At 41.6% G+C, this 11,932-nt stretch overlaps 1 protein-coding gene across 2 annotated transcripts; it reads left to right on the forward strand.

The window, feature by feature from the left end:
- Positions 1 to 1,277: 1,277 nt before the first annotated feature.
- Positions 1,278 to 11,306, forward strand: e2f4 (E2F transcription factor 4). 2 transcript variants are annotated; one of them, XM_080875442.1, is made up of 11 exons: positions 1,278 to 1,682; positions 3,368 to 3,477; positions 4,168 to 4,355; positions 7,819 to 7,863; positions 7,948 to 8,012; positions 8,094 to 8,282; positions 8,381 to 8,450; positions 8,624 to 8,770; positions 8,875 to 8,910; positions 9,123 to 9,167; positions 9,522 to 11,306. In XM_080875442.1, the coding sequence occupies exons 1-11, from the start codon at positions 1,518 to 1,520 to the stop codon at positions 9,635 to 9,637; spliced, it is 1,176 nt and encodes a 391-aa protein (XP_080731568.1). In that variant the 5' UTR covers positions 1,278 to 1,517; the 3' UTR covers positions 9,638 to 11,306. The 2 variants fall into 2 exon arrangements, with proteins under 2 accessions (XP_080731568.1, XP_080731569.1); XM_080875443.1 differs by having other exon boundaries at positions 1,280 to 1,682; positions 4,195 to 4,355.
- The last annotated feature ends 626 nt before the right edge of the window (positions 11,307 to 11,932 follow it).

Genomic DNA, 11,932 nt, shown 5'->3' on the forward strand with positions numbered 1-11,932 from the left:
TGCGCTTGAGCTTCATAACATGAACCGACGGGCAAACACTTTTCCTCGGTATTTTCTGTTAGGGAGAGAATTTATTGTTCCATCACTTACAGCAAGTAATTCAGGTCCCGAAGCAGCAAAGCAGCTTCAGACCAACAGACTACCACCACCACGCTTAATGGGTGGTATGATGATCTCTTTTATGATCCAAACCTTCCAAAAAGTTCAACTTTTGTCTCATCAGTCTTTTTTTCTCCAAATGTGGTGAGATGACTCTTGTTTTACTTTTGATCAGCAACGGGTGGTCACCGATCTTAACTAGGGCCTGCATTTCACCACTATTCCAAGTTTTCTCCATTTGTAGATAATGACTCTCATTAGCCAAGGGAATTAGAGAATGATTTTTTATTTATTTTATTTTATTTTATATACAGAGGGACGTGGATAGCTTTTTTTTTTACTCCTTAATAAAATATTAATCATTCAAACACTGATTTTGTTGAATTTACTACTAAGAAATCAGGAAGGGATTAAAAAAATTTTCACACGACTATAAACGTCAGCTTGGACTTTGTGTAAGATGCTTGTCTAAGTTGGTGGTAAACCAAAACATTCAAATGAACAATCTGCAGTGTACAAAACTAGCATGCCGACAAAAAAGGAGAAGTACACCACGCCTTTCCCTAATGTTTTCAACCGCATGATCTTTTTTCGCAGATAAACATTTGAATTTGGTCAGGTGCCATGAAGAGTCAAATGATAAATACTAGAATATGAATCACTGATACGTGTACAAGCGCGTTTAATATATAAAAAACACAAGATTGTACATTTAATATACAGACTAAAAATATGTCGTGCAGTCTGTGGGGCAACTTATACTATTTATTTATATAACGTATATGAAGATATTTGTGTGTGTGTAGTTTTAAAGGACTTCTTAATTCTAAATAATTCTAAATACTCTATACTCTACTATCCTAGAAAGTAATTGCCCGCGCGCACGCAAGCTAGCGTAGGCGTGTACGTGCTTTGACGCGTGCGTGTGTTTTCTTCAAGTTTGAGTCAGTAAGGGTGCGTCTGAAACTAGCACTACTACATTAATCCGGAAAAACTCAGTGTTGTTGCTATAAACGAAAATAACAGCGAAAAGAATTTGCAAATTAACCTTTAATTGCGAACAATAGAACGGCGCACTAGAAACAATGTAATGACTGTACAAGTCTTGGCGCTGTCGCTTTATTCCACAATCTTTGACGATGGAGTTTTCGCAGACACTCCCTTGAATGATTGAACCGTCCCGTCATACCTCGCGTGGCCAACGGCTCTCCGCCGACTGTTCGCTCATTGAATTACCGTGTTCAGCCTGTTCGGCTTGATTTGGGGCAATAAATTGGAGAAACGCGGGTTACACCAGCACATTTGAAAGCCGTCGCGCTATCCCGGCCTTCTGCTTATCTGACTGGGCGTGCTTTCCTGGGCTCGCTGGCTGGTTTTGGTCGGGGAGGCAGGGGGAAGTACGGAGCTGGTCCCGAGTGATGATGGAGCTGGAGTCGGCCAGTAACAGAGGCGACCTGGTAGCTGTGGGGGACTCGCTGCAGCCGCAGACCCCGAGCAGGCACGAAAAGAGCCTGGGGCTGCTCACGACCAAGTTTGTGACTTTACTACAGGAGGCGAAGGACGGGGTGCTGGACCTAAAAGCTGTGAGCATGCAACCCGGGGTCTTTGTTGTTAGCTAGCACATGTCATTTGGAGCCTGCCCGCTGTCGTTACACTTTCGCTAGCTTGTTAGCCTAGCCTAGCTGTATGACAGGCTAATTCGAACGGTTTTCTTTCGTGGCACTGCAGTTTCAATACACCCGGGTTACTTTCAAACGCAACTTAAATGTTGTTTTCAAGTTTTTAGCTAGAGAACTGAGCAAAGACAACAAGTGAACTTTGAGAACACCGGTCAACTTTTCAGACTCTGCCCCCTGCAGATTCAAAGTTTAAAAAGTGGGTCAGCTTTTGTCGCTTTCTTTTGACTCGACCCTGCTGCATCTTCACACATGAACAAATTTTCTCTGATTGATAACGTCTTTGTCACTTAACGACATGCATTCACTGTGTTAGTTTCCCCGCAGCTACTCGGAGAGCATGTGTCCTAAAGGACAGTGCATTCAGTCACCGTCCTTGTTATAAGCGCTTCTGATATTACACAATGAGCTGCTTTTAGATTAACCATAAGTAACTGGGTACTTGATAATTGTGCTCTTCTACACTTATAAATAGAACTACAGTCTGAAAAGTCTAATATTGTACTATTTATACTATTTGGCTTCAAAGTCGTAAAGTTTAAAACGTGTTTTTAAAGTGAAAACCAGACTTTACCAAACTTCTCAGCTCGTGTTATAAATAGAAGCCTTTCACAAACTGCCATTCATGTTTTCTTAAACCAGTGAACCAGAAGGCAGCCTGACCAGCCAAGCATTACTTGGACTGTATCACAGTGGCTGCTGGGTCTTAGCAGATAGATTGGCTTCATAGCTTTTGACACTCGCAGCTGCACTGTGCAATGCTGATAAAGTGCCAACCCTCTTTTTCCCCTCCCTGTCTCCTCAACTTTAATTTTCAGCAGTTTATTAGAATAGAATGGAATAAAATAGCCCTTTTATTGTCATTGTACATTTACAACAAAATTATGTATAGGTTAGTAAAGACATCAGGAATAAATGGCAAACAGAAGAGATGTATACAGTCTATAAATAAAACAATAGAAAGGCACACAATGGAGAGCAAAGTGCTTGGAGGTAGTGCAAAAATGCTATGATAATGAAACAAATTTACTGATTCATTCTGTAGTTGTGTAGTTATACTCTGTAACTTTCACACAACAAAGGACTTTTTTTCATTTTTCCAGGGATCCTGTTATTGAGATATGGAGCCATTACGAAAAAACTGACAGAAATTAGTTTGGTGCCAAAAAACAATTTTCTCCCCTGATTTTTAGGCTGAAAATAAATAAATAAATAAAATAATTGAAAGGCCATTTGCGTGCTGCAGGGTGAAGCATTTTATGTTGGGAATGTATATGAATTTGTGTTACGTGAATTTTCAAATAGAGCTGTCATTAAGGAACTTCCATGAGTCCACTTTAGCCACAGGCCCTGACGATAACGCATGGGCTTACAGTATCAGCACTTGCCATATGGTTAATGTTAGCATGTTGCACATCAGATGATTTGGGCTAGAAAGGAAGGAAGTTAAAATTATGCCACCATTTTTGGTGTGACTTTAAAAGTTTTTTGTTGCAGGGCACCTGTTGGCCTAGATACCACAGTCCCTGTCTATGCGTTAGCTACATAAGTGCTGTCGTCTGTGTTTTAAATGAATTTTTCTTGTCTTTCAGGCAGCAGACACCTTGGCTGTGCGTCAGAAACGGCGTATCTATGACATCACTAACGTGCTGGAAGGTATTGGGCTGATAGAGAAGAAGTCCAAAAATAGTATTCAATGGAAGTAAGTCCACATTTCATTTTGTTCTTCAAGTGATTGACAGGGCTTTCATGACAGAAGGATGATGTGCTTAGGTAATGATGGTACAAGCTATTTGAAACCATAAATGTTTTGCAAGAACTTGCATCACTCCCAAACCTTCCACTCTGCACAAGAGGCATGTGCTACAGATGCAGAGAGAGGCGGGCAGTAGGTGAGAACCTGAGGACTGTGGTGCCTGTTGGTGTTATTCTTTGCATGTTTGCGTTTCATGGAAGATGCTCTCATGGCGTTAGCTTCGTGGTAACGGGACAGAAATGACTAATGAACTGAAAAGTGCACATTCAGACTTTCAGTTTGCATAAATCATGAGGGCTGTAGGACTGACCACAGACCATATGCACTATAAATGCCACCTGAGTTACAATAACACCGCATGAAAAATAGAAAGACCCCGTCTACCGTAGCTGCAACTTCTAGGATATATTATAATAATATATTATAATAATATACATTAACATTTCAGTTTACTCAGGAGAGAAAAGAATATCAAAGCTTTAATTACGCATAAGTAAACTTTCTGAAATTTTCAAATCTTTCAGGTTCGGGCAAATTAATGTGACTCTGAGAGTCCAGGCTCTAATAAAAAACAGATGATCAGTGGCCAAGAGTTTTGTGTGTGCATGAAGGCGTCTTTATCTCCTCTCTGTACAGAAACGTGCTATTACCGTTGTGTTTTAGGGGTGTTGGTCCAGGGTGCAACACCAGAGAGATAGCCGATAAGCTGATTGATCTGAAGGCGGAGCTCGATGACCTGGCCCTTCGGGAACACGAGCTGGACCAGCAGAGAGTCTGGGTCCAGCAAAGCATCAAGAACGTGACAGATGACTCCAACAACAGCCCATATCCTTCACTGCACAGTCTGTGGGTTTTAGCTGGAAGTGGTCTGTCCTGTGGTCAGGGATGCTTTAACACGATGGCTTTATTGAAGCTGCTTGTTAGATTGTACATTCAAATTTTATTTGTCACGTACACAGTCATACACAGTACGATATGTAGTGAAATGCTTGGACGACTGCTCGTGACCTAAAGAAAAAAATGAAAAGGCTATGAATAAGATAGGAAATAAATATGAAAATTAAAAAGGGTAAATTTAACTAGGAAGGAATAAAATAAAATATAAAAATTAAAGTTAAAAAATAAAATAACTGTACAACACAATACACAGTATAGAACTATATAAGAATGTATGAAGAAATATAAATATATATATATATACACACACACAATAACAGCAGCTGTACATTTTGTGTTTTCTAGTATTTAATTAGAGCAGTGTCAGATCTAGTGCATACCTGTGTGAGAGTTATAAACTAGTGGGTACTGCAAGGCAGGTTTATTTATAGAGCACAATTCAGCAACAAGGTGATTCAAAGTGCTTTACAGAGACATTGAAAACAAAAACAAAAAAAAGCATGATTTAAAATTGATTAAAAAAAACAGTCGATAAAATCAGTAGTTAAATGTAAGTTTTGAAATTTAAGCTTAAAGTGTGGATTTGGTGCTTTATTCAAATGCAGCTGAGAACAGGTGAGTCTTCAACCTGGATTTAAATAAACTGAGTGTTTCAGCTGATCTGAGGCTTTCTGGGAGTTTGTTCCAGATATAAGGAGCATAAAAGCTGAATGCAGCTTCTCCGTGTCTGGTTCTGACTCTGGGAACTGATAAAAGACCGGATCCAGATGACCTGAGGGATCTGGAAGGTTCATACTGGGTCAGGAGGTCACTGATGTATTTTGGTCCTAAACCATTCAGAGCTTTATAGGCCAGCATCAGAACTTTAAAGTCTATCCTCTGACGGACAGGCAGCCAGTGTAAAGACCTCAGAGCTGGACTGATGTGGTCCACTTTTTTGGTCTTAGTGAGGACTCGAGCAGCAGAGTTCTGAATGAGCTGTAGTTGTCTGACTGATTTTTTAGGTAGACCTGTAAAGATGCTGTTACAGTAATCAAGCCTACTAAAGATGAATGCATGGACTAGTTTTTCCAGGTCCTGTTGAGACATCAGATCTTTGATCCTTGATATATTCTTGAGGTGATAGTAAGCTGACTTTGTTATTGTCTTAATGTGTTTTTCTAAGTTTAGGTCTGCATCCATCACTACACCCAAATTTCTCGCCTGGTTTGTGGTTTTTAGATGTATAGATTGAAGTTCTCTGGTGACCTGTAATCGTTTTTCTTTGGCGCCAAAGACTATTACCTCAGTTTTGTTTTTGTTTAGCTGGAGAAAATTGTGGCACAACCAGTCATTGATTTCCTCAATGCATTTACCAAGAGCCTGTACAGGGCCTCGGTCTCCTGGTGACATTGTGATATATATTTGTGTGTCATCTGCATAGCTGTGATAGTTTATTTTGTTGTTCTTTATAATGCTGCAGGTTCATAAATGTTACTCTGAGCAATGCCAAAGATCTGACGTGATTCAGCTGTGGGTATTGGCATACACTGCCAGTCAAAAGTTTGGGCACAGCTTATCATTAATGGTTTTTCTTTATTTTTATTTACATTGTAGATTCTGACTGAAAGCATCAAAACTATGAATGAACACCTTGGAATTAAGTAGTAAAGGAAAGAAGTGTGAACTAACTCAGAACATGTTTTATATTTCAGATCCTTCCTAACAGCCCTTTGCTTTGATTCCTGCTTTGCTCACTCTTGGCCTTCTCTCCGTGAGCTTCATCAGGTCGTCACCTGAAATGGTTTCCAACAGTCTTGAAGGAGTTCACAGAGATGCTGAGCACTTGTTGGCCCTTTGCCTTCACTCTGCGCTCCATCTCATCCCAAACCATCTCCACTGGGTTCAGGTGACTGTGGAGGCCAGGCCATCTGACACATCACTGCATCTCTCTCCTTCTTAGTCAAATAGCCCAGACACAGCCTGCAGGTGTGTTTGGGGTCATTGCTCTGTTAAACATAAATGATGGGATGGCATGTTGCTGCAGGATGCTGTGGTAGCCGTGCTGGCTCAGCGTGCCTTCAGTTTTGAATAAATCCCCAAGAGTGTCACCAGCAAAGCCCCCCCCACACCATCACACCTCCTCCATGCTTCACCTTTGCACAAAAACACGGCAGGTGGAACCAAAGATCTCAAATTTGGACTCATCAGACCAAACCACAGATGGTCTAACGTCCACTCCTTGTTTCTCAGACCAAACAAATCTCTTCCGCTTGTTGCTTTTCCTCAGTCGTGGTTTCTCAGCAGCTATTTGACCATAAAGGCCTGATTCCCACAGTCTGCTCTGAACATGTAGAGATGTGTCTGCTACTGGAGCTCTGTGCGGCATCTATCGGGGCTCTAATCTGAGCTGCTGTTAATGATTTCTGAGGCTGGTGACTCGGATGAACGTATCCTCAGCAGCAGATGTGACTCTTGGTCTTCCTTTCCTGGGCGTCCTCATGTCAGACAGTTTGATCGTAGTCTTGATGGTTTTGGGGGACACATTCAGAGTTTTAGTGTTTCCTGGACTGACTGACCTTCAGTTCTTAAAGTAATGATGGGCTGTTGTTTCTCTTTACTTAGCTGATTGGGTCTTGTCATAATATGAATCCTAACAGTTGTCAAATAGGGCTGTCAGCTGTGCACAACACACCTGATGGTCCCAACCCCATTAACAAGGCAACAAATTCCACAAATGATCGCTGACAGGCACACCTGTGGAGTGAAACCATCTCAGGTGACGACATCATGAAGCTCGTTGAGAGAAGGCCGAGTGTTTGCAGCGCTGTCAACAAAGCAAAGGGCGGCTGCTTACAGGAATCTAAAATATAAGACACATTTAGAGTTATTTATCAGCTTTTCCTTTGCTACATAATTCCATAAGTCTTGCTTCATATATTTGATGTCTTCAGTATTTATATAAAATGTAGTAAAAATAAAGAAAAACCATGAACTGAACAGGCGTGTCCAAACCTTTGACTGGTAGGTTGGACTACAGTCGGACTCGTGTCTGCATTGCACAGTGAGCTGCAGCATAATGAAAGACAACCATAACCCTCTATATTAGTGTTCAAAGGTCTTCAGAGAGTATGAACTACAGGTGAAGCATTTCTTCCGTGACTTTTAATGTCTGAGGAAATTCTCCTAATGATGTCACAAGGTGTTCGGGGACTTTCTGAGGGCGTCTAATAAATATGCAGTTTAGTTACAGATGTAAAGGTTTCTTCTTTCAAGCTTAAACTTGAACTCTTTCAAATACTCATTAAATGTCTGTCAGTCATTGTTAGTGTTTGTGTACAAAGGTGTGCTGTTGAGAACACTTGAGTTTGTGTGCCAGATGTGGTTGCTGCTGCACTTAACACATTCATACTATGGCCTATGTAAAGCACGAAGATCTCTGTGGAGCATTTAAAGGTAATTGTTTCGCACGCTTGGATTTGCAGGCATTTCGCTCTTTCACTCAAAGCAACTGTTCTCACTCGCCACCTCCTTCCACAGGTGACACTCTCCTCGCCATCCGTGCTCCAATAGGCACACAGCTAGAGGTGCCCATACCAGAATCTGTAAGTGACGTCTGTGGTGGATTTTCCTCTCTCGGGTCCGGTTGTTGTTTCGCTCACGTCTCCGACTGTGCGTGTGTGCAGGTTCTCAACGGACAGCGAAAATACCAGATCCGTCTTAAAAGTACATCTGGTCCCATTGAAGTTTTATTGGTCAATAAAGACCCCTCCAGTGCCTCTCCCGTTGTTTTGCCCGTTCCTCCTCCAGATGACGTCCTACAGAACCTCCCAGCTCCAACACCTACCTCCCAGTTGCCCACTGCCACCACACAGGTCCATTTTCTCTTTGTTTAGTGAGTCTGAAGTGCCAATAATAAGAACAGTGATCTTATACTAGAGTACTGGACCACCTTTGTTTGTTTCCTCTGCAGGTCCCTAAAACAGCTGTTGCTCCTCCCACAAAAACAGCTCCTATCACATCGGCCATCCAGACAGCAACGGGTAAGGAGAATCGAGTAATCTTTTAATTGTCCCACACGGGGAAAATTGGTTGTAACAAATGGCGCCTGGAACGTTTCCTCTCAACACCCACACCGTTTCCTATCGTGGTTCACATTTTGTCCAACATTATGTCAAACTATGTTTTTGTTGTGTGATTCTTGCCTTTATCTCAGAGGTGACAGCCACCACAGCGCTCAGCCCAACAACCGAAACGCCCGCTGCAGTTACTCAGCAGCTGCAGTCGTCCGCCTCTCTGGACGGTCCCGCGTCGTCTTCTGCCTCTGCAGGATTCGAACCAATGAAGTCAGGTCCATCTGAGTGTGAGTGTTACCCCTGTTCTAATAAAGGTTTGGTTACAGTTGCCTGCGACACTGTTTTATTATTATTATTTATTTTTTTGGTTGTTTTTGTCTTTTCTCTGTAGTGCTGGACTTCTCTGAAATGTTTGACCCAACAAAAGGTAAACTTCTCCTGAGCTTACGTAGCTACATTATTGGTTGCTGTACATTGAACGAGTGCATTGGAAATATTTACCAGATCCTGACGTTCTGGCTTCTTGCAGAAGTTGACGTTTCCTTAGGAACGTTTCTGCTGATGCAGGCCACTTGTCTTCATTCTCCTGCAGACTTGGTGCTTTAAAAATGTCTCTTGATTTTATTGTTCCTCTGACAGAGATCATGAGTGGTGACCTGCTGGAGGACTTGATGTCATCAGAAGGTATGTTTGCTTACAGACGAGCTGGGATATTTGTATTTCTCAGATATTCCCAGAAAGATTCCAAAGTGGAGCGTTTGTGCAGGAAAATCTTAGCCCGAACGTGTTTGGGCTCATTTGGACGAAAGCATCATTTATCCCTCGAGAACCAGTAGAGCTCAACTGCTGAGATGACTCTACAAATATCTGCGTTCTGTTTGGAATTGAATGTCGAGCTGTTGGAGAAGAAGGAAATTGCAGTGAAGGATTTTTGGAAAAAATGATTTGCTTGTGTATTTCTAATTTATACCACGCTGTAAGGTGCCTGATCTCAGTTCTCTATAATAGGTCTCATGTATTTCTCTCTTTCACCCGCAGTGTTCTCTCCTCTCCTTCGCCTGTCACCTCCACCCAGTGACCACGACTACATATACAACCTGGACGAGACAGAAGGTCTGTGTGACCTGTTTGACGTCCCCATTCTCAACCTCTGACCTCCGAGATTGTCGTCAGAGCAGGAAACAGTTGGCCCAAATATAATCGACCCTCATTTTATCCGAGTTTTGCCCCTCCCTCTCCGTGACGGTGAAGGCGGGAGAAGGTGCAGGACAGCCATCCCCACCTGAGGAGCATTTAGGGGCACCTCTGCACTGACACGATGAGCTCCAGCTGAGCTCTGATAGCAGCTCCATGTGCCGCCTCCTGAAGAAACACAGGCGAGAACAAAACGTTTTACTTACCGATTTTCCAAGGAAAAAAGAGTCGGAATTATATTTTTGGGGGATTTTTATGTATCATAAGGGGTTACGTTTGTGTATCGGCTGCGTGGGCACACTTGATGCGAGCGAGCTTGTGTGTCTGTGAGTGTGTTTTTGTATAGACCGATCTCTTAAGTCAGAAGTCTCCGGGATTTAAGAGAAACCTTTTACTATCAGGTTAAAAGTCATGGCACGCTAAGTTCATGCATGACGTCACTGAGTCCAAACAGAGCTGGTTAAAATGCACTGTCCTCATGTACATAGAGAATATATATTTTGTATTACCAGCGCATTAGAACTTCACAGAGAAATCATTTGCAGGTAAACCAAGTCGCCACACTCAGTTAATCATACCATGTAATCTTATATGAACTGCTTTCTTTAGCATAATGGGACATTTTCAAATCCTTCAGAGTTTGAGTGTTTTTTGTACCAGTTTCATGATCTTAATGCAAAACTAAGCCTATTTAAATTTGTGATACAAGGAATCATGGACCAAAAAACATCATTTAATTAAACGGTAAAACTTGGTGCTTGCTAAAATCAAAAATCTTCTGCAAACTTCGCTGTATAACTGACTTCAAGCTGGTACTAGTGCTTCTAAACTTGCAATTTTCTCCTTTTTTAAGAAAATCGGGCTCACTTTAGTCATTAACTCCTGTTTGTCAGAGGACAAACTCCCCTCTCCTTCCAAAATGACTTCTTTCACTCATAACGTATGTATATCAATGGCATCATTTGTATGTAAAAGGCATTTTTGATGTACTTTTTTATTGCTGCAGTGAAACGTGTATTTCTTGAATTATCCTTGTTTTTTTTTTAAGTGTATATGTGGCACAGATCCCTTTTTCTGTAGTTTTAATGGTTTTTGTTGTAAGCGGAAAATCTGCCCATCACTCTAAATTACACCTTTCACCTTAGTTTATTCTCTCTGCGCAAAGGACACGTAAGTGCTTTCTTCTGTAAAATCATTTCAATGTGTAACATCCTGTTTTACCCTGGAAGACGTGTGTTTGTACAGTATGTGCTGTGTATATCTCCCTCTACTGCTTGTATAGAATAGCATTTATTTTTTTATACCAGCTAGATATATTATTACAGGATTCTTGCCACTGATTCTGAGCTACTCAAGAAATTTATCGACAAAACCTGCTTCAGCAAAGCATCCTTTCCCGTCGTTGCACTTTTGACGTCACTGTGGACAGACTGGTTGCTACTCATCCTCTCTTCGGTCGATATCCAGTTTTCGTGTTTTGGACAGTGTCGTGAGCTGCCGGGGTTCCAGCAGTGGTCGCTGAACAAATTGTATCCATGTAAGACTCGAGTATGCAGTCAGTTTTTAACAGGATCACAATTGCTAAGCTGTAGTTGCATCAAATGGAACACAATAAACACTTAAATATTATTTGCATGTTTTTGAGTGGCTTGTTACTTACTGGTCGTTTCTTACAGTACACACTTGATTTATTCCAACTGTAACTGGTAACCTGATTATGAGGAACTATTGAAGGATAAAAGTAATGGGATTCTGGGATTAGGCTCTTAGACTACTGGTCAACACATAGTGGACCATCTGCGTAGAGTATCCTTCTATTATGTATCTGCCATATGGCCTTTAAAGCTTCTGCACATTGTGATGAAAGTAGAGAAACTGAGTCATAGCAGCCATTTGATAAACATACATCCCATTTTATGAGCTTCCTGTTGGCTCTCACTCCCGCTTATCTTCCTCCTCGCATTTCGTGTCAATTTTACTGCCATCTGTAAACAAAGGCAGAAAATCTGTGGAGAAAGTATTTCGCATATAAGGGGAACATAATCAATATCTTGATAGCACTTTATCAGGACAGGAAGGTCTTTCTGCTTCCCTTTTTTCTGACATTAATCCTGATACATACAGAAGTCTTTCTGCTGGACAATGAGGCGACAGCAGGGGGCGGCTGCAACCAGCTGTACGCCACCGGAACTTTGAATTCAATTTTATGTGCTAGTGAAGAAATGTGAAAGAAATATGATAGAAGTCACCATAAG

This window comes from Rhamphochromis sp. 'chilingali' (genome assembly GCF_963969265.1).
Source record: "Rhamphochromis sp. 'chilingali' genome assembly, chromosome: 2".
NCBI classification, from domain to species: domain Eukaryota; kingdom Metazoa; phylum Chordata; class Actinopteri; order Cichliformes; family Cichlidae; genus Rhamphochromis; species Rhamphochromis sp. 'chilingali'.

Bases quoted from the DNA above. Each gene is read 5' to 3' on its own strand.
- e2f4 (XM_080875442.1), top strand. From the start codon at position 1,518: ATGATGGAGCTGGAGTCGGCCAGTAACAGAGGCGACCTGGTAGCTGTG. The intron at 7,864-7,947 runs GTAATTGTTTCG...CTCCTTCCACAG, and splicing joins TCTCTGTGGAGCATTTAAAG to GTGACACTCTCCTCGCCATC. The intron at 8,283-8,380 runs GTCCATTTTCTC...TTTCCTCTGCAG, and splicing joins TGCCCACTGCCACCACACAG to GTCCCTAAAACAGCTGTTGC.